Source organism: Lithobates pipiens, unplaced genomic scaffold (assembly GCF_037356315.1).
Source record: "Lithobates pipiens isolate NorthernLeopardFrog02 unplaced genomic scaffold, aLitPip1_a1.2 Scaffold_19, whole genome shotgun sequence".
NCBI lineage: Eukaryota > Metazoa > Chordata > Amphibia > Anura > Ranidae > Lithobates > Lithobates pipiens.
The window spans coordinates 432,815,945-432,841,782 of NW_027507764.1; the positions used below are offsets into that span (position 1 = coordinate 432,815,945).

General features: G+C 49.1%; 1 protein-coding gene across 2 annotated transcripts in view; it reads right to left on the minus strand.

Moving 5' to 3' along the window:
* TRAPPC8 (trafficking protein particle complex subunit 8) overlaps positions 1-11,822 on the minus strand; it is a 128,988-nt gene extending 117,166 nt beyond the window's left edge. The window contains exons 1-2 of one of the 2 annotated variants that reach the window (XM_077492613.1): positions 11,511-11,822; positions 1,796-1,990 (exon numbers count right to left, since the gene is read on the minus strand). In XM_077492613.1, coding sequence (XP_077348739.1) covers positions 1,796-1,990; positions 11,511-11,667 — 352 coding nt within the window. In that variant the 5' untranslated portion in view covers positions 11,668-11,822. The remainder of the gene's footprint in view (positions 1-1,795; positions 1,991-11,510) is intronic. The other variant, XM_077492614.1, reaches the window with a different exon arrangement.
* Positions 11,823-25,838: the final 14,016 nt, after the last annotated feature.

The window sequence follows — 25,838 nt, forward strand, 5'->3', positions numbered from 1 at the left end:
AGTAAACAAAGCCACCCTGAAAACATCAAACACTTGGCTCCTGATTGCTGTACATTTGTCCCAATGAAAACGGACATTAAATTGTTTTTCAGAGAGTGAGCAAATATGAATTAAGCCTTTGACTGCTCATGGTAAACTTGCATGCCAACTACTGGAATTCACAGAAAAACAAAATATAGTGGTAAGTGAATGGTGCAAATTGCTTCAGTTAGACCCTGGACTTCACTGGGTCACCATGGTGTACAATAGATGAAACGTCAAAACATACAACGTCCACACACCAAGACGCGCAACATCCACACACCAAGACACACAACATACAGCCACCAAGACACACAACATACAGACACACAAGGATTTTATTAGTCAGTGAAAAGTAGTAGTGCTTGAAACTTTTTTTTTTTTTTTTTTTTTAACATGAAAAGGCAAAGATGATAGGGTTTCATCACAGGCTACTTTTATGCTTGTATAAACTAAATTGTATAATATATAAATGTCACCCATGTGATTTTCAGAATTAGGAACTTGTGTGGGAGCTGAAAGAAGAGTCACACTCAGCACAAAGATTAAGCCCAACTCAAGCCAAAATGCTATTTTTTGTTTTGGGTAGAGTGGAAAAGAGACCTTCAAAAAGGAGAGAGCTCTCCAATGGGAGCAGAGTTTAGTTAAGTCAGATTTATATTCTTTTATGGCGTGTCACCGCCACAGGCAGTGATAGGAAATATTTCCAACAAAAAAAAAAAGATACCGTATATACTCGAGTATAGGCCGACCCGAGTATAAGCCGAGGCCCCCAATTTACCCCCAAAAAACTGGGAAACCTATTGACTCGTGTATAAGCCGAGGGTGAGATATGCCTGTCCATCCCTGTGTGTGTGTCCATCCATCCATCCATCCCTGTGTGTGTCCATCCATCCATCCATCCCTGTGTGTGTGTGTGTCCATCCATCCATCCATCCATCCCTGTGTGTGTGTCCGTCCATCCATCCATCCATCCATCCCTGTGTGTGTGTCCATCCATGTGTGTGTGTGTGTGTGTGTGTGTGTGTGTGTGTGTGTGTGTGTGTGTGTGTGTGTGTGTGTGGCCTTGTGTGTCCAGCCTACCTGTGTCCCCAGCCTCCGTCCGGTCCCGAGCCTCCGTCCGGTCCCGTCCCGTCCCGAGCCGAGCCTCCGTCCGGTCCGGTCCCGTCCCGTCCCGAGACTCCGTCCGGTCCCGTCCCGAGCCGAGCCGAGCCTCCGTCCGGTCCCGTCCCAGGATCACCGCTCTTCGTCGGCGCCCATTTTCCTGTTCAAATGCCGCGCCTCCCTGTCTGTGATAGGCGGAACACAATTTCCCAGCAGTCTGTGTTCCGCCTATCACGGCCATCCTTTCATCCTCGTCCGTAGTACGAGGATGAGCGGATGTCCGTGATAGGCGGAACACAGGCTGCTGGGAAATTCAGTGTTCCGCCTATCACAGGCGAAGGCGGAGCCGGAGGCGCGGCTTTTGAATTAGAATAGAATGGCCGCTGTCTGTCTGCTCGACACGCTGATCGAGCAGGCAGACAGCGATGACTCGAGTATAAGCCGAGGGGGGCACTTTCAGCCTCAAAAAAGAGGCTGAAAATCTCGGCTTATACTCGAGTATATACGGTAAACAATAAAAGGGACATGCAAAATCTTCCCTATTGTGTGCAAATGGCAAAAAATTTTGGCTGAAGTCAAGATTTAAATGCTTTGAAAAAAGAACGGAGAAACTGCAAACAAAATACCTAGCATGGTACATATTAAATTGCCAATAGAGTTCAATGCTTACCACTGATATTAAGGTCATAATCGCCAGCAGTAATCACATTTGGTACCAAACTTTCAGCAGGTTGGCTGGATGAGACAACATCATTCAGAAGTTTGCGGATTCCTGCTTGTAAAGGTGCTTGAGTAACAATGTTGTTGACCGTAATTTTGAGGTTTTTTATGACATGAAGCTGATTGTTGGGATCCCGCATATGAACTGAAAAGAAAAAACAGCCCTTTAACATTTTACATGGCATTGAAAATTACAGGAGTAGAATCACGTTTACTATACAGTGGAAGTAATCCAAACCCATGGGGATAGCACAGAAGAAACGCTGGCTAATAAAAATAGCCTCCAATGGCAGGGGACTTTATATGTATATCAGACAAAGATTCTCCAGAGACACATGTAGAAAAAAAACTAAAAAGTTTATTTAACACGATAAATAATTTAGCTAATGAGGATATAAGTGATTAAAATAATGGCTTATACACAAGGTGGCCACACAGGAAATTGCTACTGAGAACCTTAAATATGGACGTTTCATTGTATATTCAATCCATAGGTGGCTGTGTGGGCCCTTCTCCGATGCCCCCCAGTGGCCTCCGACCCACCTGCAGCATTTGCGACTTCAGTGGATATAAAAAGTCTGCACACCCCTGTTAAAATGTCAGGTTTCTGTGGTGTAAATAAAACGAGAAAGAAATTATTTCAGAACTTTTTCCACTTTTAATGTGACTTATAAACTGAACAACTCAGTTGAAAAACAAACTGAAATCATTTAGGTGGAGGGAAGTAAAAAAATAAATAAATAATAATATGGTTGCATAAGTGTGCACACCCTTAAAATGATACTTTGTTGAAGCATCTTTTGATTGAATTACAGCACTCAGTCTTTTTTGGGGGGCGAGTCTATCAGCATGGCACATCTTGACTTGGCAAGATTTGCCCACTCTACTTTGCAAAAACACTCCAAATCTGTCAGATTGTGAGGGCATCTCCTGTGCACAGCCCTCTTCAGATCACCCCACAGATTTCCAATGGGATTCAGGTCTGGGCTCTGGCTGGGCCATACCAAAACTTTAATATTCTTCTGGTGAAGTGATTTCTTTGCCGATTTGGATGTATGCGGTCATTGTCATACTGACAGATGAAGTTCCTCTTTCTCGCAGAAGCCTGAACCTGAAGGTTTTGTGTCAATATTGACTGGTATTTGGAACTGTTCATAATGTCCTCTACCTTGACTAAGGCCCCTGTTCCAGCTGAACAAAAACATACCCGAAGCATGATGCCGCCACCACCATGATTTCCAATGGGTATGGTGTTCTTTTCGTAATGTGCAGTGTTGTTTTTGCAGCAAACATTTCTTTCATAATTATGTCCAAAAAGTTCAACCTTGGTTTCATCAGACCATAACAAATTTTCCCCCCATGCTTTTGGGACACTTCAGATGCGTTTTTGCAAAACTTAGCCAGGCTTGGATATTTTATTCATAAGAAAATGCTTCTGTCTTGCCACCCCATAGCCCAGCTGAAATTTGGGGTTAAATCAGAGGCACCTTAAAATGATAGCAGGTGTGTACAGACAGGTATGTACTGCATTTGAATGTGATTGCTTAATTCTGAACAAGGCTACATCCCCAGTTTTAAGAGGGTGTGCAAACTTATGCAACCACATTATTTTAGTCCCCCACCCCAAAAGATTTCAGTTCGTTGTTCAATTGAGTTGTACATTTTATAGGTCACATTAAAAGGTGGAAAAAGTTCTGAAACGATTTCTCTTTGTCTCATTTTCACATCACAGGAACCTGACATTTTAACAGGGGTGTGTAGACTTTTTATATCCACTGTACCTAGACACATGCTCGAGGCACAACAACCTTTTGCTTTTATATCCTTTTGGCTTATCCATTGAACGGCGGAATTTGTGGCCTGGTCAGTATTCACACAATGTATGCTCTTCTTACATGTTGGTTATATAGATATGTATTATATACCGTATTTTCCGGCGTATAAGACGACCTTTTACACTTAAAAAAACTGAGCAAAAAGGACGGGTCGTCTTATACGCCGGGTCAGCTGCTGGGATGCCTTCTAGATGTCCGGTAATACTGTATGTAGCTTCGGCTACATACAGTATATACCACTGAACCAATCCCAGTGAGCGATGTATTCAAATGAATACAGAGCCTGCTCGGATTGGAGCAGCAATCTCTGCCAATCCGAGCAGGCTACACACAGTAGCCTGCTCCAATTGGCTTTGAGAGTGAGGCGCGGGCTGATGATGTAACAGCCTCCGCCAATCCCAGCAGGCTTTGTATTCATTAATAGAATACATTGCTCGCCGTGATTGGCTCCAGCACCAGAAGGAAGAAGAAAATGGCTCCAGCAAGAACGAAGAAGAAGAGGGATATGAAGCGTCGGAAGCCTCGGAATCGGGGGTCGTCTTAAACGGTGAGTACGGGCAAAACATTTTAACTGTGCAGGTTTTTAGGGGGTCGTCTTATATGCCGGGTCGTCTTATAGGCCGGCAAATACGGTATTTATTGCTGTTTTTGTATGATAGAATACCTATATATGTACCTTTTGAGCATCCCTGAAAAAGATTGAAAAACCGTATTTTTGAAACGCGTTGGTTATCTCATCGTATATGCAATCCATGTTTAGCCACTTCCCGACCAGCGCACGACGATGTACGTCAACAGCATGGCACGGGCAGGCATATTGGCGTACATGTACGTCCAATATTCGTTGCCGCCGTGCCATCGGGAGCACGCCGCCGGCGGCGCGCTCCCGCGCTGGTCGGGACCCCCGTGAGTCCAGTCGCGGGACCCGCGGACTCGATCGCCGCGGGCATCCCCGCGATCGTCTCACGGAGCGGCGGAATGGAGGAAATGCTGTATAAACAACATTTTCTCATTCTACCTAGCAACTAGTGACGCTGATCTCTGCTCCATGTGATTGGAGCAGAGATCAGTGTACACTAAATGAAAGCCCAACCCCCCCACAGTTAGTAACACACCCCTAGGAACACTTAACCCCTACACTGCCACCCACTGGTTAACCCTTTCACTGCCAGTGTCATTTACACAGGAATCACTGCATTTATATAGCAGTGATTACTGTATAAATGACAATGGTCCCAAAAATGTGTCAAAAATGTCCGATGGGTCCCCGACAATGTCGCAGTCACAATAAAAATCGCAGATCGCCCCCATTACTAGTAAAAAAAAAAATAATAAAAAATTATTAATAAAAATGCTATAAAACTATCCCTATTTTGTAAACGCTATAACTTTTGCGCAAACCAATCAATAATCGCTTATTGCGATTTTTTTTACCAAAAATATGTAGAAGAATACGTATGGGCCTAAATTGAGGGAAAAAAATGTTTTTTTATATATTTTTGGGGGATATTTATTATAACAAAAAGTAAAAAATAATGCGTTTTTTTCAAAATTGTCCCTCTATTTTTGTTTATAGCGCAAAAAATAAAAACCGCAGGGGTAATCAAATACCACCGAAAGAAAGCTCTATTTGTGGGAAAAAAAGGACGTCAATTTTGTTTGGGAGCCACGTCGCACGACCGCGCAATTGTCAGTTAAAGCGACGCAGTGCCGAATCGCAAAAAGTGGTCTGGTCTTTGACCAGCAAATTGGTCCGGTCTGAAAGTGGTTAAATTGTTACTAAACCCACAACAGTAAAATCAGTCTGTATATGCAGCACAGCAGGCTTGTTATACTCTGAGGAACTTAAGGAGTTAATCCTCTGCATTGTGTAAAAAGGCTGTTTTATCCTGTATGCACAGATCCCTTCCCTCCTGCACGGTCCATCTTGGGAAGGCCAGCTAACAAAGGCAGGGTAGCCAACCTGCACATGCTCAGTTGTGTCTTTTATGCTGTAGTGTAGAGAATATTTCCTTGTTGAGCTGTACTAGCCAGGTCACGTGGGCGTGTATACAGGCTGGAGTGGACATCTCCTCCTACCTGAACTCTCAGCACTGGAGAAACTGTGCAGTTCATCACTGACCATGGTACACAGATCATCCAAAAAGGTATATAGTGGCAATAGTTTAATGTAAAAAGATGATTTATAAGCTGTGGGCACTGTGGGGGGTGCAGATAAACTATTTTCATATTACTAGGTTTAGTAACACTAAGGTTCTCGGTAGTAATTTTCTGCGCTGCCAACATGTGTATAAGCCATTCTTTTAATCACTTATATTATCATTAGACATTACATGTTTTATCTTGGTGTTTACTAAAAATTTGTTTTGGTTTTGTTTTGATACTGATGTCTGACGTGCCTATAACGTCCCCTTCTATTGGAGGGTATTTTTCTGTTCACATTGGGATGATGGCGCCCTCACAGCTCTCTACCATACTTCTGGCTCATAAAGAGAACAGAAAAATATCAGAATGTGAAAGGGAAAAATCAGGCTGATCAGGACAGACGTTTTCCTTTCCAAGGTGCCCTGAGAAGATGAAATGGAGAAATTTAACTGGGTACTAAATGTCAGAATCCTGCATCCTATTGTGTTACATCCAGTATATCCATTTGCACATAATAGAACGTCTCCAAGATTTGAGGCCGAAGTTCTACCTAAATGAAGCAGATAGTTAAAGAGTAGGTAATCTTGGTACCCCAGCTGTGGCGACACTACAACTCCCATCATGGATTTGCCTGTGGAAGTTTTCTGCAGGAAGCCTGTAGTGGGTTGACCCTGTTGAATCCCTCCCACAGCTCTGCTCTCTGCACAGGCTATTACCACACAGTCATGATGGCACTGCTACTTTTACAGACTAATATCTGGGTTTTCAAAAGAATTTGGTGCACAAAGTGGATTTATATCTTTTGTGGATATTGAGGAACTTATTTAAATTAAGCTTTTTGTGCCTAGAGTTTAGTTTTAAAGTGGTTGTAAACCCTCACATATACCCAGTCCGGTGACTGCCCTCAGGAGATACAGAGATTAAACAAATCCTTCTACATAAGTTGTACCCGTTTATCTACAGCCTTCTTTCCACTACATAAATTCAAAGTGCAGAATTCATACAGGGTTTCTCAGCCCTGAAAAGCAGGAAGCAGCTAAAGTTACATCAGTGAGGAGAGCTCTGAGAGCTGATTAGAGGGGGGAGACACACCCCCTGTACACAGCACACAGGAACAGAGCTAAGGCTCTCAATTATTGGCTGTGCCATCCTGTCATCATTGTTCTCATGCCGATAGAGGAAGGAGGAAGCGGGCAGAAATCACACTAAGAGCACTTTTCACAATGGGGCGGTGAGGCGTTAGCAGTAAAGCACTATTTTTAGCATCGCTTTACTGTTTTAGCCACGCTTTTCAGCCGCTATCAGGGCACTTTTAACCCCTGCTAACGGCCAAAAAAGGGTTAAAAGTGGCACTTTGCCGGGACGTCGTCAGCGCTGCCCATTGATTTCAAAGGGCAGGGGCACTTTAGGAGCAGTGTATACTCAAAGATGCTGCTTGCAGGACTTTTTTTTAGCATCCTGCCAGCACACCGCTCCAGTGTGAAAGCACTCAGGCTTTTACACTGGAGTGACAGGAGGTGGGCTTTACAGGCACTTTCCATGCGCTATGTTTAGCGCTATAGCGCCTGCAAAGCACCTCAGTGTGAAAGGAGCCTTTAGATCGGACAGCATGTGTGAAAGGGAACTAAACCCTCCTATCCCTTTCAGCCAAGAAAGCTGCCATCTTAGCCTCAGTTTGATCTAAAACTTCCATGATGCTGCACATGGTATCAGTTATGATGGTTAGACAATTTGATTGAGCGTACAAGAAAATGTGACAGTTCGTATTCCAGCATGTCAGGAATATAACTTTTTTTTTTTTTTTAACCGTTACACAGATGGGTTTAGTTTAGCTTTAAAATAGCAGAAAGGAACACAGGGGAGCAAAGTCATTCTTAACTGAAAGCTCTGATGTGTACCAATAAAGGCACATAGCAATCAAAGTACACTTTATACACAATGCAGCGACAGAAAACCTACAACACCTCATTGTGGAACTATAAGCAAATTCAAACATTACAGTCTGTGATTAGCATTAACAGAGCAATTATTGTACAGGAGTCCCATGTGTAACTTCTACTACCTGTTTATCCTGCTAGTACATCAATTATTTTTCATTTCCTTTCGTTTTTTTTATTTGCAGTAAAATAATGCAGCTTTGTCACCATGTGTATAGGGTAACTTATGGACATTTTTTTTTAAGGCCCCTTTCACACATGCGGATGATATGTCCGTATTTCATCCATCCGTTTGCGGATGAAATACGGACATACATTCATCCCTATGGGATAGCGGGTGTCTGCCGATTTCGTCCGCCTCCGCAACAGTCCGATTCTGCAGACGGAGGAAAATCCTATTTTTCTATCCGTCTGCAGAGCGGATCGGACGAACACGGACAGACCGTCCGTGCTCATCCGATCCCCATAGAGGAGAATGGAGATCTGACAGGGCGGTCCCTGCACAGTGTGCGGAGACCGCCCTGTCCGCAGCCAGCTCAGCGGGGACAACGGAGCGATCCCCGCTGAGCGAGCGGATCTTCACGGGGCGGATCATTACTGATCCGCCCCGTGTGAAAGAGGCCTTAATGGTCCTTAAAGATATCCTGTCAACAACAACATTCCAAACAGACATACCTAGAAAAGAAGAGTATTTATCTCTCCCGCTGCCAGAACACAGCTTCCTTCATGAGAAATCCCTGACTGAAGTCCAAATAGGAAACAGATAGTGTTGACCTTCTTGGTCTCCTGCAGCTCTCCATTGTTCCTCCCATCAACTTTCATACAGGGGAACATCTTCCCATAATGCCAGGAGATAACACTTAGGGCTGCAGGGGACAAGAACCACCATCTCTCCTGAAAGTGTCTGTTTCCCAATAGACTACAACCAGGGATATTTGTGGTGAGCAGAGCGCTGTTCTGGAGGCGCAGGCAGAGGGAGAGGCAATTCCCTTCTCTCCCAGGTATGCCTGTTGGGAATGTTTACTGTCAATGACAGGATCACTTTAAAGCAGAACTTAGCTAAGAGTCCCTAGGAGCACTTACCATAATGTGCAAGTATATAAAGGCGCATTTACACATTACGGCAAACTTACCTCTTAGCTTGCCCTCCTTCACAAAGTCTACGCTACCCATCTTCACCACTACAATGATCTCCCCTGCTTCATGCAGACCTACTGTACTTTTTCTTTGGCTAACGGGAGGCGGGCAGTGGACAATTTTTTTTTTTTTTTTTTTATTAAATGGCATAAGAGGGGTAAAGAAGCTTTTACTGCTCTGCAGAAACTATCAACTAGCACATTTCTTGGGGGTGAATTAGGGTCCACTTTAAAGTGTTTGTAAAGGTAAAGGGTCCTTTACCTTAATGCAGGGCTCAATAAATCCCAGGGGCCAAGGCAACAAGAAATTGCATCCTGGCACCTGGGCTGCTGCCCGAATGCTGCCACACACCTCATGCTGTATCCCAGGATCAGCATAGGGGGTGCCACCAAGTAGCAGGGAAGGAGGAGAGCAGAGACACTTTGTGCTCCTCTCCTCCTTGTTGTTACATATTTAGTCAGCTTACGGGTAGAACATGTAACATGTTCCTGAAGGTGGACTTATCCTTAAAAGCTTTCGCTGTCAGAATCATTATTTTGTTTTTTTGCACACATTTGAAAAATCATTTTAGGCCTGAAGATTACATAAAACCCCCAAAATATTATATATTTTCTGAAAAGACACCTTAGAGAAAAAAAAAAAAAAAAGTAGTGGTAGTTCCAATTTTTTATGTCACACAATATTACCGAAAAGGTAAAATTTCAGTAAAATACACATTAATCACTTAGCGATCGCCCACCATATATTTACTGTAACTCTGAGCCAGATCATGCACCTGGTATTTGATCTGCCAGTTTTGGGTCTGGGGCGCATGCCACTGGCAACCTACTCCCACTGTGGTCGGGGGCGGCTGAGTATCTGAATAGAAGAAAACAGCCCAGCTCGGGAGTGAGCCTGCATGAGTGCTTCTTATGGGGGGCACTTGACTGGGGACCCGAGAAGAGGAGGATCGTGGCTACTCTGTGCAAAACCTTTACACAGAGCAGGTAAATAGAAAACGTTTGTTATTTTAAAAATAAAAAAAGCAAAGGTTTACATTCTCTTTAAATAAGCAAAAAGTAACTGCAGTCAAAACTTTTAATCTGTGTCTCTAAGGTTAATCCTGCCACCATCACATGAATACCTCATTGAGGGCAAGACAGGCGTAGAACGACCTCATCCTTAGGAACAACTAAGAGAGGTCATTCTATACGATTGCCAATGACTGCCCATCTTTACATCTCACCCCAAAAGTGGTGGCGGTGCATTTACTCTGCATGCTTGTAAGCATCTGCACCTATGTTTACATGCATATATAAGAGAAAATACAGTCAAAATCAGATTGCAGAAGTAGACTGTTCTGGATTTGATTTACTTAGCTTGGAGGTGATTGTAGCCGTATTCGTGCGTTTGCAAAAAAGGGCACTTGAATTCCGTCCTTAATACTTATTTTATTTGCACTAACAACCAAATTTCAGGGCAAAATTTTGGGGTGTGCCCCCCTTCTTCAATGTCCAAGAGTACTGGTAGGACCTTAAAGAAGGGGGCACAACCTCCCCTCAAAGCTTGTGCTAAAAACGTAGATGTTTGTGAAATGAAAATAAGAAAGGGAATCATGGACCGTACTTCATTTTGGTTTATGTCGCTAAATACTTTGACCAAGGATGAGCTCCGGCGTGTTCACACACACACCACGTGCAGAGCCCGCCAGGAAGTCGGTGCAGCGCTGCGCTAATCACAGGCAGTGAGACATTGTCCCAATGTGCGGCTGCAGAGATCGGGAAATGTCTCACTGCCTGCGATTAGCGCTGTGCCGACTTCCTGGCGGGCTCTGCATGTGGAGTGTGCGAACACGCCTGAGCGCATCCTTAACTGTGACCCATAATGGAGCAGTGTGAACGAGCGCACAATATTTCTGTGTATGGATATTATGTACACAACAAATTGTGTGTCTGTGTGCATCAGCCCCAAGTGGCTCATTTACAAGTGTGGCTATACCACCGCCCTTCTGAAAAGCAATCCACAGTGATTGCATTTCAGAAGGAGTAGACTCCGCACCCTGAGAGTGCTGACCCACCTCACCAGTTGCAGGCTGCTTGTGGCACAGCCGTATTCACGTGAATAAGTTGTGGGCTGCAGCGGTATCACCTGCAGAAAGCAATGTCTTGTTTAATTTTTCCTGTGATGTGTGAAGACCCGAGCGACCTGGCTTTGATGGGGGCTCAATTGCCTATTATTACCGCCCAAGGCTGCCCGGGTGAATGAGCCCTAATTGTGATTGTGGCTGGACAGCTTGGTCCGTGGAAAGCATGGAGATCAATGCATAGGAAGGGCTGAGAAATACAAGGAATTCATATAGTGAATGCAGTCATTACAGGTAATCATCACCTACATTTCCCATCATTGGTCACTCCGACCTCTGACCTACCGACTGAGATCAGCCCCTGATTGTAGAACTAGGAACACACATAGGTGCCCCCCGTATTGAAAGATGGCATTCCTCCTCCACATCAGACACTGTGAGCCCCCTCCATGCAGATGACAGCCCCCCCTCCATGCAGATGACAGTCCTCTCCCCCCCTCCCCCCTCCATGCAGATGACAGCCCCCTCCCCCCATGACACAAGACTCACCCTCAGTGCTGAGCCTGCAGAAGGGCCGGACCAGCTCACAGAAGGATAAATGGTTCTTCCTGGCCAGTCTCTCGGCCTCGTCACTGCACAGGGCCGCCACCTGAGGGATGAACGAGTCCTGGAGGAACTCCTGTACGGAGAGGAGGCACTGCGCCATCCTGCACACACCAACACTCAACACCCGGGGCTTAGGGCCTCAGCATGGCCTCGGTGACCGGAGACAAGGGTCGCTGTGTACGGCCGGTGTACGGCGGCGCTTCCTCCTCCCTCACACGCTCCGCCCCGCTCCCGTCAGCCGGTTCCAGCCTGTCACGTGACTTCCGCGCCTGTCAGCACAGGAGGAGGCGCAGCGCTCCCGGGCGCCACCAGGCGTCCATCCCTGGTACTGCCTAGTGTCACAACAGTCACATGATTCTGTTTACCCTTCACATCAGAGACCCCCCTCCTCCACTCAAGAGTCACCCTTCACATCAGAGAGCCCCTCCTCCAAACAAGAGTCACCCTTCACATCAGAGAGCCCCTCCTCCACCGAAGAGTCACCCTTCACATCAGAGAGCCCCTTCTCCACCGAAGAGTCACCCTTCACTTCAGAGAACCCCTCCTACACCCATAAGTCACCCTTCACATCAGAGACCCACCTACTCAACTCAAGTGTCACCCTTCACATCAGAGAACCCATCCTGTACCCAAGAGTCACCCTTCACATCAGAGAGCCCCTCCTCCACCCAGGAGTCACCCTTCACATCAGAGAGCCCCCTCCTCCACTCAGGTGTCACCTTTCACATCTTAGAGCCCCTCCTCCACCCAAGAGTCACTCTTCACATCAGAGAGCCCCTCCTCCACCCAAGTGTCACCCTTCACATCAGAGAGCCCCTTCTCCACTCAAGTGTCACCCTTCACATCAGAGATTCCCCTCCTCCACCCAAGAGTCACCCTTAACATCAGAGACCCCCTCCTCCACCCAAGAGTCACCCTTTACATCAGAGAGCCCCTCCTCCACCCAAGAGTCACCCTTCACATCAGAGAGCCCCTCCTCCACCCAAGAGTCACCATTCACATCAGAGAGCCCCCTCCTCCACCCAAGAGTCACTCTTCACATCAGAGAGCCCCTCCTCTACCCAAGAGTCACCCTTCACATCAGAGAGCCCCTCCTCCACCCAAGAGTCACCCTTCACAACAGAGACCCCCCTCCTCCACCCAAGTGTCACCCTTCACATCAGAGACCCCCCTCCTCCACGCAAGTGTCACCCTTCACATCAGAGATCCCCCTCCTCCACCCAAGAGTCACCCTTCACATCAGAGAGCCCCTCCTCTACCCAAGAGTCACCCTTCACATCAGAAAGCCCCTCCTCTACCCAAGAGTCACCCTTCACATCAGAGAGCCCCTCCTCTACCCAAGAGTCACCCTTCACATCAGAGAGCCCCTCCTCTACCCAAGAGTCACCCTTCACATCAGAGAACCCCTCCTCCACCCAAGAGTCACCCTTCACATCAGAGAGCCCCTCCTCTACCCAAGAGTCACCCTTCACATCAGAGAACCCCTCCTCCACCCAAGAGTCACCCTTCACATCACAGAGCCCCTCCTCTACCCAAGAGTCACCCTTCACATCAGAGAGCCCCTCCTCTACCCAAGAGTCACCCTTCACATCAGAGAGCCCCTCCTCCACCCAAGAGTCACCCTTCACATCAGAGAGCCCCTCCTCTACCCAAGTGTCACCCTTCACATCAGAGAGCCCCTCCTCCACTCAAGTGTCACCCTTCACATCAGAGATTCCCCTCCTCCACCCAAGAGTCACCCTTAACATCAGAGACCCCCTCCTCCACCCAAGAGTCACCCTTTACATCAGAGAGCCCCTCCTCCACCCAAGAGTCACCCTTCACATCAGAGAGCCCCTCCTCCACCCAAGAGTCACCATTCACATCAGAGAGCCCCCTCCTCCACCCAAGAGTCACTCTTCACATCAGAGAGCCCCTCCTCTACCCAAGAGTCACCCTTCACATCAGAGAGCCCCTCCTCCACCCAAGAGTCACCCTTCACAACAGAGACCCCCCTCCTCCACCCAAGTGTCACCCTTCACATCAGAGACCCCCCTCCTCCACGCAAGTGTCACCCTTCACATCAGAGATCCCCCTCCTCCACCCAAGAGTCACCCTTCACATCAGAGAGCCCCTCCTCTACCCAAGAGTCACCCTTCACATCAGAAAGCCCCTCCTCTACCCAAGAGTCACCCTTCACATCAGAGAGCCCCTCCTCTACCCAAGAGTCACCCTTCACATCAGAGAGCCCCTCCTCTACCCAAGAGTCACCCTTCACATCAGAGAACCCCTCCTCCACCCAAGAGTCACCCTTCACATCAGAGAGCCCCTCCTCTACCCAAGAGTCACCCTTCACATCAGAGAGCCCCTCCTCCACCCAAGAGTCACCCTTCACATCAGAGAGCCCCTCCTCTACCCAAGAGTCACCCTTCACATCAGAGAACCCCTCCTCCACCCAAGAGTCACCCTTCACATCAGAGAGCCCCTCCTCTACCCAAGAGTCACCCTTCACATCAGAGAGCCCCTCCTCTACCCAAGAGTCACCCTTCACATCAGAGAACCCATCCTGTACCCAAGAGTCACCCTTCACATCAGAGAGCCCCTCCTCCACCCAGGAGTCACCCTTCACATCAGAGAGCCCCCTCCTCCACTCAGGTGTCACCTTTCACATCTTAGAGCCCCTCCTCCACCCAAGAGTCACTCTTCACATCAGAGAGCCCCTCCTCCACCCAAGTGTCACCCTTCACATCAGAGAGCCCCTTCTCCACTCAAGTGTCACCCTTCACATCAGAGATTCCCCTCCTCCACCCAAGAGTCACCCTTAACATCAGAGACCCCCTCCTCCACCCAAGAGTCACCCTTTACATCAGAGAGCCCCTCCTCCACCCAAGAGTCACCCTTCACATCAGAGAGCCCCTCCTCCACCCAAGAGTCACCATTCACATCAGAGAGCCCCCTCCTCCACCCAAGAGTCACTCTTCACATCAGAGAGCCCCTCCTCTACCCAAGAGTCACCCTTCACATCAGAGAGCCCCTCCTCCACCCAAGAGTCACCCTTCACAACAGAGACCCCCCTCCTCCACCCAAGTGTCACCCTTCACATCAGAGACCCCCCTCCTCCACGCAAGTGTCACCCTTCACATCAGAGATCCCCCTCCTCCACCCAAGAGTCACCCTTCACATCAGAGAGCCCCTCCTCTACCCAAGAGTCACCCTTCACATCAGAAAGCCCCTCCTCTACCCAAGAGTCACCCTTCACATCAGAGAGCCCCTCCTCTACCCAAGAGTCACCCTTCACATCAGAGAGCCCCTCCTCTACCCAAGAGTCACCCTTCACATCAGAGAACCCCTCCTCCACCCAAGAGTCACCCTTCACATCAGAGAGCCCCTCCTCTACCCAAGAGTCACCCTTCACATCAGAGAACCCCTCCTCCACCCAAGAGTCACCCTTCACATCACAGAGCCCCTCCTCTACCCAAGAGTCACCCTTCACATCAGAGAGCCCCTCCTCTACCCAAGAGTCACCCTTCACATCAGAGAGCCCCTCCTCCACCCAAGAGTCACCCTTCACATCAGAGAGCCCCTCCTCTACCCAAGTGTCACCCTTCACATCAGAGAGCCCCTCCTCCACTCAAGTGTCACCCTTCACATCAGAGATTCCCCTCCTCCACCCAAGAGTCACCCTTAACATCAGAGACCCCCTCCTCCACCCAAGAGTCACCCTTTACATCAGAGAGCCCCTCCTCCACCCAAGAGTCACCCTTCACAACAGAGACCCCCCTCCTCCACCCAAGTGTCACCCTTCACATCAGAGACCCCCCTCCTCCACGCAAGTGTCACCCTTCACATCAGAGATCCCCCTCCTCCACCCAAGAGTCACCCTTCACATCAGAGAGCCCCTCCTCTACCCAAGAGTCACCCTTCACATCAGAAAGCCCCTCCTCTACCCAAGAGTCACCCTTCACATCAGAGAGCCCCTCCTCTACCCAAGAGTCACCCTTCACATCAGAGAGCCCCTCCTCTACCCAAGAGTCACCCTTCACATCAGAGAACCCCTCCTCCACCCAAGAGTCACCCTTCACATCAGAGAGCCCCTCCTCTACCCAAGAGTCACCCTTCACATCAGAGAACCCCTCCTCCACCCAAGAGTCACCCTTCACATCACAGAGCCCCTCCTCTACCCAAGAGTCACCCTTCACATCAGAGAGCCCCTCCTCTACCCAAGAGTCACCCTTCACATCAGAGAGCCCCTCCTCCACCCAAGAGTCACCCTTCACATCAGAGAGCCCCTCCTCTACCCAAGTGTCACCCTTCACATCAGAGAGCCCCTCCTCCACTCAAGTGTCACCCTTCACATCAGAGATTCCCCTCCTCCACCCAAGAGTCACCCTTAACATCAGAGACCCCCTCCTCCACCCAAGAGTCACCCTTTACATCAGAGAGCCCCTCCTCCACCCAAGAGTCACCCTTCACATCAGAGAGCCCCTCCTCCACCCAAGAGTCACCATTCACATCAGAGAGCCCCCTCCTCCACCCAAGAGTCACTCTTCACATCAGAGAGCCCCTCCTCTACCCAAGAGTCACCCTTCACATCAGAGAGCCCCTCCTCCACCCAAGAGTCACCCTTCACAACAGAGACCCCCCTCCTCCACCCAAGTGTCACCCTTCACATCAGAGACCCCCCTCCTCCACGCAAGTGTCACCCTTCACATCAGAGATCCCCCTCCTCCACCCAAGAGTCACCCTTCACATCAGAGAGCCCCTCCTCTACCCAAGAGTCACCCTTCACATCAGAAAGCCCCTCCTCTACCCAAGAGTCACCCTTCACATCAGAGAGCCCCTCCTCTACCCAAGAGTCACCCTTCACATCAGAGAGCCCCTCCTCTACCCAAGAGTCACCCTTCACATCAGAGAACCCCTCCTCCACCCAAGAGTCACCCTTCACATCAGAGAGCCCCTCCTCTACCCAAGAGTCACCCTTCACATCAGAGAGCCCCTCCTCCACCCAAGAGTCACCCTTCACATCAGAGAGCCCCTCCTCTACCCAAGAGTCACCCTTCACATCAGAGAACCCCTCCTCCACCCAAGAGTCACCCTTCACATCAGAGAGCCCCTCCTCTACCCAAGAGTCACCCTTCACATCAGAGAGCCCCTCCTCTACCCAAGAGTCACCCTTCACATCAGAGAACCCATCCTGTACCCAAGAGTCACCCTTCACATCAGAGAGCCCCTCCTCCACCCAGGAGTCACCCTTCACATCAGAGAGCCCCCTCCTCCACTCAGGTGTCACCTTTCACATCTTAGAGCCCCTCCTCCACCCAAGAGTCACTCTTCACATCAGAGAGCCCCTCCTCCACCCAAGTGTCACCCTTCACATCAGAGAGCCCCTTCTCCACTCAAGTGTCACCCTTCACATCAGAGATTCCCCTCCTCCACCCAAGAGTCACCCTTAACATCAGAGACCCCCTCCTCCACCCAAGAGTCACCCTTTACATCAGAGAGCCCCTCCTCCACCCAAGAGTCACCCTTCACATCAGAGAGCCCCTCCTCCACCCAAGAGTCACCATTCACATCAGAGAGCCCCCTCCTCCACCCAAGAGTCACTCTTCACATCAGAGAGCCCCTCCTCTACCCAAGAGTCACCCTTCACATCAGAGAGCCCCTCCTCCACCCAAGAGTCACCCTTCACAACAGAGACCCCCCTCCTCCACCCAAGTGTCACCCTTCACATCAGAGACCCCCCTCCTCCACGCAAGTGTCACCCTTCACATCAGAGATCCCCCTCCTCCACCCAAGAGTCACCCTTCACATCAGAGAGCCCCTCCTCTACCCAAGAGTCACCCTTCACATCAGAAAGCCCCTCCTCTACCCAAGAGTCACCCTTCACATCAGAGAGCCCCTCCTCTACCCAAGAGTCACCCTTCACATCAGAGAGCCCCTCCTCTACCCAAGAGTCACCCTTCACATCAGAGAACCCCTCCTCCACCCAAGAGTCACCCTTCACATCAGAGAGCCCCTCCTCTACCCAAGAGTCACCCTTCACATCAGAGAACCCCTCCTCCACCCAAGAGTCACCCTTCACATCACAGAGCCCCTCCTCTACCCAAGAGTCACCCTTCACATCAGAGAGCCCCTCCTCTACCCAAGAGTCACCCTTCACATCAGAGAGCCCCTCCTCCACCCAAGAGTCACCCTTCACATCAGAGAGCCCCTCCTCTACCCAAGTGTCACCCTTCACATCAGAGAGCCCCTCCTCCACTCAAGTGTCACCCTTCACATCAGAGATTCCCCTCCTCCACCCAAGAGTCACCCTTAACATCAGAGACCCCCTCCTCCACCCAAGAGTCACCCTTTACATCAGAGAGCCCCTCCTCCACCCAAGAGTCACCCTTCACATCAGAGAGCCCCTCCTCCACCCAAGAGTCACCATTCACATCAGAGAGCCCCCTCCTCCACCCAAGAGTCACTCTTCACATCAGAGAGCCCCTCCTCTACCCAAGAGTCACCCTTCACATCAGAGAGCCCCTCCTCCACCCAAGAGTCACCCTTCACAACAGAGACCCCCCTCCTCCACCCAAGTGTCACCCTTCACATCAGAGACCCCCCTCCTCCACGCAAGTGTCACCCTTCACATCAGAGATCCCCCTCCTCCACCCAAGAGTCACCCTTCACATCAGAGAGCCCCTCCTCTACCCAAGAGTCACCCTTCACATCAGAAAGCCCCTCCTCTACCCAAGAGTCACCCTTCACATCAGAGAGCCCCTCCTCTACCCAAGAGTCACCCTTCACATCAGAGAGCCCCTCCTCTACCCAAGAGTCACCCTTCACATCAGAGAACCCCTCCTCCACCCAAGAGTCACCCTTCACATCAGAGAGCCCCTCCTCTACCCAAGAGTCACCCTTCACATCAGAGAGCCCCTCCTCCACCCAAGAGTCACCCTTCACATCAGAGAGCCCCTCCTCTACCCAAGAGTCACCCTTCACATCAGAGAACCCCTCCTCCACCCAAGAGTCACCCTTCACATCAGAGAGCCCCTCCTCTACCCAAGAGTCACCCTTCACATCAGAGAGCCCCTCCTCTACCCAAGAGTCACCCTTCACATCAGAGAGCCCCTCCTCCACCCAAGAGTCACCCTTCACATCAGAGAGCCCCTCCTCTACCCAAGTGTCACCCTTCACATCAGAGAGCCCCTCCTCCACTCAAGTGTCACCCTTCACATCAGAGATTCCCCTCCTCCACCCAAGAGTCACCCTTAACATCAGAGACTCCCTCCTCCACCCAAGAGTCACCCTTCACATCAGAGAGCCCCTCCTCCACCCAAGAGTCACCATTCACATCAGAGAGCCCCCTCCTCCACCCAAGAGTCACCCTTCACATCAGAGAGCCCCTCCTCCACCCAAGAGTCACCCTTCACAACAGAGACCCCCCTCCTCCACCCAAGTGTCACCCTTCACATCAGAGACCCCCCTCCTCCACCCAAGTGTCACCCTTCACATCAGAGATCCCCCTCCTCCACCCAAGAGTCACCCTTCACATCAGAGAGCCCCTCCTCTACCCAAGAGTCACCCTTCACATCAGAGAGCCCCTCCTCTACCCAAGAGTCACCCTTCACATCAGAGAGCCCCTCCTCTACCCAAAAGTCACCCTTCACATCAGAGAGCCCCTCCTCTACCCAATAGTCACCCTTCACATCAGAGAACCCCTCCTCCACCCAAGAGTCACCCTTCACATCAGAGAGCCCCTCCTCTACCCAAGAGTCACCCTTCACATCAGAGAGCCCCTCCTCTACCCAAGAGTCACCCTTCACATCAGAGAACCCCTCCTCCACCCAAGAGTCACCCTTCACATCAGAAAGCCCCTCCTCCACTCAAGTGTCACCCTTCACATCAGAGAGCCCCTCCTCCACTCAAGAGTCACCCTTCACATTAGAGAGCCCCTCCTCCACCCAAGAGTCACCCTTCACATCAGAGAGCCCCTCCTCCACCCAAGAGTCACCCTTCACATCAGAGAGCCCCCACCTCCACCCAAGAGTCCCCCTTCACATCATAGAGCCCCCACCTCCACCCAAGAGTCACCCTTCACATCATAGAGCCCCTCCTCCACCCAAGTGTCACCCTTCACATCAGAGATCCCCCTCCTCCACCCAAGAGTCACCCTTCACATCAGACAGCCCCTCCTCTACCCAAGAGTCACCCTTCACATCAGAGAGCCCCTCCTCTACCCAAGAGTCACCCTTCACATCAGAGAGCCCCTCCTCTACCCAAAAGTCACCCTTCACATCAGAGAGCCCCTCCTCTACCCAATAGTCACCCTTCACATCAGAGAACCCCTCCTCCACCCAAGAGTCACCCTTCACATCAGAGAGCCCCTCCTCTACCCAAGAGTCACCCTTCACATCAGAGAGCCCCTCCTCTACCCAAGAGTCACCCTTCACATCAGAGAGCCCCTCCTCTACCCAAGAGTCACCCTTCACATCAGAGAACCCCTCCTCCACCCAAGAGTCACCCTTCACATCAGAAAGCCCCTCCTCCACTCAAGTGTCACCCTTCACATCAGAGAGCCCCTCCTCCACTCAAGAGTCACCCTTCACATTAGAGAGCCCCTCCTCCACCCAAGAGTCACCCTTCACATCAGAGAGCCCCTCCTCCACCCAAGAGTCACCCTTCACATCAGAGAGCCCCCACCTCCACCCAAGAGTCCCCCTTCACATCATAGAGCCCCCACCTCCACCCAAGAGTCACCCTTCACATTATAGAGCCCCTCCTCCACTCAAGTGTCACCCTTCACATCAGAGATCCCCCTCCTCCACCCAAGAGTCACCCTTCACATCAGAGAGCCCCTCCTCCACCCAAGAGTCACCCTTCACATCAGAGAGCCCCTCCTCCACCCAAGAGTCACCCTTTCACATCAGAGAGCCCCTCCTCCACCCAAGAGTCACCTTTCACATCAGAGAGTCCCCACCTCCACCCAAGAGTCACCCTTCACATCAGAGAGCCCCCATCTCCAACCAAGAATCCCCCCTCACATCAGAGACCCCCCTCCTCCACCCAAGAGTCACCCTTCACAGTCACCCTTCACATCAGAGAACACCCTCCTCAACCCAAGAGTCACCCTTCACATCAGAGAGCCCCTCCTCTACCCAAGAGTCACCCTTCACATCAGAGAGCCCCTCCTCTACCCAAGAGTCACCCTTCACATCAGAAAGCCCCTCCTCTACCCAAGAGTCACCCTTCACATCAGAGAGCCCCTCCTCTACCCAAGAGTCACCCTTCACATCAGAGAGCCCCTCCTCTACCCAAGAGTCACCCTTCACATCAGAGAACCCCTCCTCCACCCAAGAGTCACCCTTCACATCAGAGAGCCCCTCCTCTACCCAAGAGTCACCCTTCACATCAGAGAGCCCCTCCTCTACCCAAGAGTCACCCTTCACATCAGAGAACCCCTCCTCCACCCAAGAGTCACCCTTCACATCAGAAAGCCCCTCCTCCACTCAAGTGTCACCCTTCACATCAGAGAGCCCCTCCTCCACTCAAGAGTCACCCTTCACATTAGAGAGCCCCTCCTCCACCCAAGAGTCACCCTTCACATCAGAGAGCCCCTCCTCCACCCAAGAGTCACCCTTCACATCAGAGAGCCCCCACCTCCACCCAAGAGTCCCCCTTCACATCATAGAGCCCCCACCTCCACCCAAGAGTCACCCTTCACATCAGGGCTCGAGTGCTGCGGGAACGCATGGGAACGGCGTTCCCGTACTATTTCCACAGCGGGAACGCCGTTCCCATTAGCTGTCTGAGCCGGGCTGAGGCTATGCAGCGCGTAGTCCGCGCCGCTCCTCAGCCGCCGAGTGACTGGTTGCTAGGCAGGGGCCGCTCCGCATCTAGCAACCGGTCACATGACTTCGGCCGTGCACGTGGGCACGCACTGGCGCGAGACCGTCAGTCAGTGTGACACACGCTGCGCGCCGGACTGTCCTCCCGCTCCCCTCTACCCAGTGCCTCCTGTTGCCACAGCCGCTGCACTTTTCAAGTTTACTTCTTCTCCCCCCAGAACAGAAGGGAAGAGAATAAATACCAGGAGGTCAGTCACTAGTGTGTAAGTTGCATTCTGCAATACCCTGCCAAATTGCCAATACTCATCCATACTCTGCAATACCCTGCCAATACTCATCCATACTCTGCAATACCCTGCCAATACTCATCCATACTCTGCAATACCCTGCCAATACTCATCAATACTCTGCAATACCCTGCCAATACTCATCAATACTCTGCAATACCCTGCCAATACTCATCAATACTCTGCAATACCCTATCAGTATCAATACTCTGCAATACCCTGCCAATACTCTGCAATACCCTATCAATACTCTGCACTACCCTATCAATACTCTGCAATACCCCGCCAATACTCTGCAATACTCTGCAATACCCCGCCAATACTCTGCAATACATACCCCGCCAATACTCATCAATACTCTGCAATACCCTGCCAATACTCATCAATACTCTGCAATACCCTGCCAATACTCATCAATACTCTGCAATACCCTGCCAATACTCATCAATACTCTGCAATACCCTATCAGTATCAATACTCTGCAATACCCTGCCAATACTCTGCAATACCCTATCAATACTCTGCACTACCCTATCAATACTCTGCACTACCCTATCAATACTCTGCAATACCCCGCCAATACTCTGCAATACCCTGCCAATACTCTGCAATACATACCCTGCCAATACTCTGCAATACCCTGCCAATACTCTGCAGTACCCTATCAATACTCTGCAATACTCTGTCAATACTCTGCAATACCCTGCCAATACTCTGCAATAACCTGCCAATACATACCCTGCCAATACTCTGCAATACTCTGCCAATACTCTTCAATACTCTGCCAATACTCTTCAATATCCTGCCAATACTCTGCAATACATACCCTGCCAATACTCTGCAACACCCTGCCAATACTCTGCAATACCCTATCAATACTCTGCAATACTGTGCCAATACTCTGCAATACTCTGCAATACCCTGCCAATACTCTGCCAATAAATACCCTGCCAATACTCTGCAATACCCTGTCAATACTCTGCCAATACTCTGCAATACATACCCTGCCAATACTCTGCAATACCCTGCCAATACTCTTCAATACTCTGCCAATACTCTTCAATACCCTGACAATATTCTGCAATACCCTGCCAATACTCTGCAATACCCCATCAATACTCTGCAATACTGTGCCAATACTCTGCAATACCCTGCCAATACTCTGCCAATACACACCCTGCAATACCCTATCAATACTCTGCAATACCCTGCCAATACTCTGCCAATAAATACTCTGCAATACCCTGTCAATACTCTGCAATACTCTGCCAATACTCTGCAATACATACCCTATCAATACTCTGCAATACCCTGCCAATACTCTGCAATAAATACCCTATCAATACTCTGCAATACCCTGCCAATACTCTGCAATAAATACCCTATCAATACTCTGCAATACCCTGCCAATAGTCTGCAATACCCTGCCAATACTATGCAATACCCTATCAATACTCTACAATACACACCCTATCAATACTCTGCAATACATACCCTGCCAATACTCTGCAATACCCTGCCAATACATACCCTGCCAATACTCTACAATACTCTGCCAATACTCTACAATACATACCCTGCCAATACTCTGCAATAACCTATCAATACTCTGCAATACCCTGCCAATACTCTGCAATACCCTATCAATACTCTGCAATACCCTGCCAATACTCTGCAATACCCTATCAATACTCTACAATACATACCCTATCAATACTCTGCAATACCCTGCCAATACTCTGCAATACCCTGCCAATACTCTGCAATACCCTATCAATACTCTACAATACATACCCTATTAATACTCTGCAATACCCTGCCAATACTCTGCAATACCCTATCAATACTCTGCAATACCCTGCCAATACATACCCTGCCGATGCTCTGCAATACTCTGCCAATACTCTTCAATACATACCCTGCCAATACTCTGCAATACCCTATCAATACTCTGCAATATCCTGCTAATACTCTTCAATACTCTGCCAATACTTATTCCTGTTTGTGGGATATTTTCTAATGGGCTGTGTAACAGAATTTGGAACAGGGTGTATTTGTGGTAGAAATTCCCTGCGAGGGAAAGATCATCACCCATTGTGTTGATTGTTTTGTTTGACGCGTTATTTTGTTTTTGTAAACTGGCACTTTACAATAAATGTTTTACTGTATTTTCTGTGAAGTATATATGCATATGAGCGTACCTTTTTTTTTTTTTTTTTTTTTGTGGTGGGGGAATGGATCTTGGGTGGGAGTTCCCACACTTTTTTTCCCAGGACTTGACCCCTGCTTCACATCATAGAGCCCCTCCTCCACTCAAGTGTCACCCTTCACATCAGAGATCCCCCTCCTCCACCCAAGAGTCACCCTTCACATCAGAGTTTGAAATCTGTTTCTCTACATATCCCTCTTGTCTAATTTGTTTCTCCATGAAGCACACTTCGCTCATCTCATGATTCCACTCTATTATTGTTGGAGCTACTTCCTTTCTCCATTTCCGTGCTATTACGGTTTTAGCTACTGTAGTTATTTGGTACAAAAATTCCATCTCTTTGTTTTAATTTTTCAGATGTATGGGAGAATAATACTGTCTTTATATCAAGATTTATTCTTATACCTGTCAACTCCTGATATAATTTTATTATCTTACCCCAAAATATTTTTATCTTCCAACAACTGTACCAAATATGCTCTAAAGTACCCTTTTCCTTCTTACACCTCCAACATAATTCAGAGTTCCGTTTATTTATTTTATTCATAACCACTGAGCTCCTATACCATCTTAATAGAATTTTATAATTTTTTTCTAGATATTTAATAGCTAAGGGTGTTTTATATATTCCTTCAAATACCTCTTCCCATTCTCTCTAGTAGGGATGAGCTCCGGTGTGTTCACACAGCCCACATGCAGAGCCCACCAGGAAGTCAGCACTGCACTGTGCTAATCACAGGCAGTGAGACATTTCCCGATGAGTGGCTGCACAGATGGGGAAATATCTCACTGCCTGTGATTAGCACAGCGCAGTGCCCACTTCCTGCCAGGCTCTGCACATGGGCTGTGTGAACACGCTGGAGCTCATCTCTAACAAGAGCAAAGTTGCAGTGGTGAGTGTACAGCAAGAGCCCTGCAAGTCTACAGCATGAAAATTCAGTCACAGTGACCCCTGTGGTGGGATGACTATTGTACAACATAACTGAACCAGAACTTGCAACAGACTTGCAGAATATTTGCAAAGAAAGTTGATCTGGAGTCATGCAATGCAGACTTGCTGTAATTGTGTAACAAACTTGTGAAGCTTAGCAAGCCATTTTCAAGCTTGCCGCAAAACTGCTTGCTGTCTGTAATATTTATCTTTCAAAGTGCTCCCCAGTGCTAAACCTTTCATCCAATTTGTAAATTTCAAAAGCCAGAAAAAAGTAATAGTATTGGTTTAAAAAAAAAAACGCTTGTCACTGTCTGCATTTTTTGGTGCAGGAGTCTGTAAAGCATTGCACCAGTGTTCAGCACATCGCTGGTGCCATGTAGGTCTCCTGTAGACCTGTCAGTGTATCTTTTTGCTCTTACCTTAATTAGGAAGCCAATACATTCTGACAGGAAGGATCAATGAACTTCCACAGTGCTCGCTGCGCTGTGGTAGTTCATTGAAAACTACACGGCGACAGGATGCCGGGGCTGGTAGTTCGTTCGCACACAGAGCTGTGTGAATGAATGATGCAGCCATATGTGGGCAAAGCTTTGATCTTTTCAAAAAGTGACAGCTAGTATGGGGAACTTCTCCCAGTATTACTGCCACAGGAGGTGGGGGGGGATGGGGGTAGCAGCCGGCAGTGGCTGCAGCAGTGGGAACATGTTACATGTTCTACTCTAAAATTGATGTACTTATTCTTTAAAGTGATTGTAAAGTCTTTTTTTTTTTTAATAACAAACATGTTATACTTACCTCCTCTGTGCAGTGGTTTTGCACAGGGCAGCACAGATCTTCCTTTTCTGGGGTGCCTCTTTGTTGCTCCTGGCCACTCCCTCCTGCCGAGTGCTTCTGCTGTGGGGGGACCCAAGCCAAGCCGCAGCTCTGTGTGTCCATTCAGACATGAAGCTGTGGCCCGGCCTGCCCACTCTGTCTCCTCATTGGCTCACTGACTTTGACTGCCAATGGTGCTGCTGTGTCTCAGCCTATCAG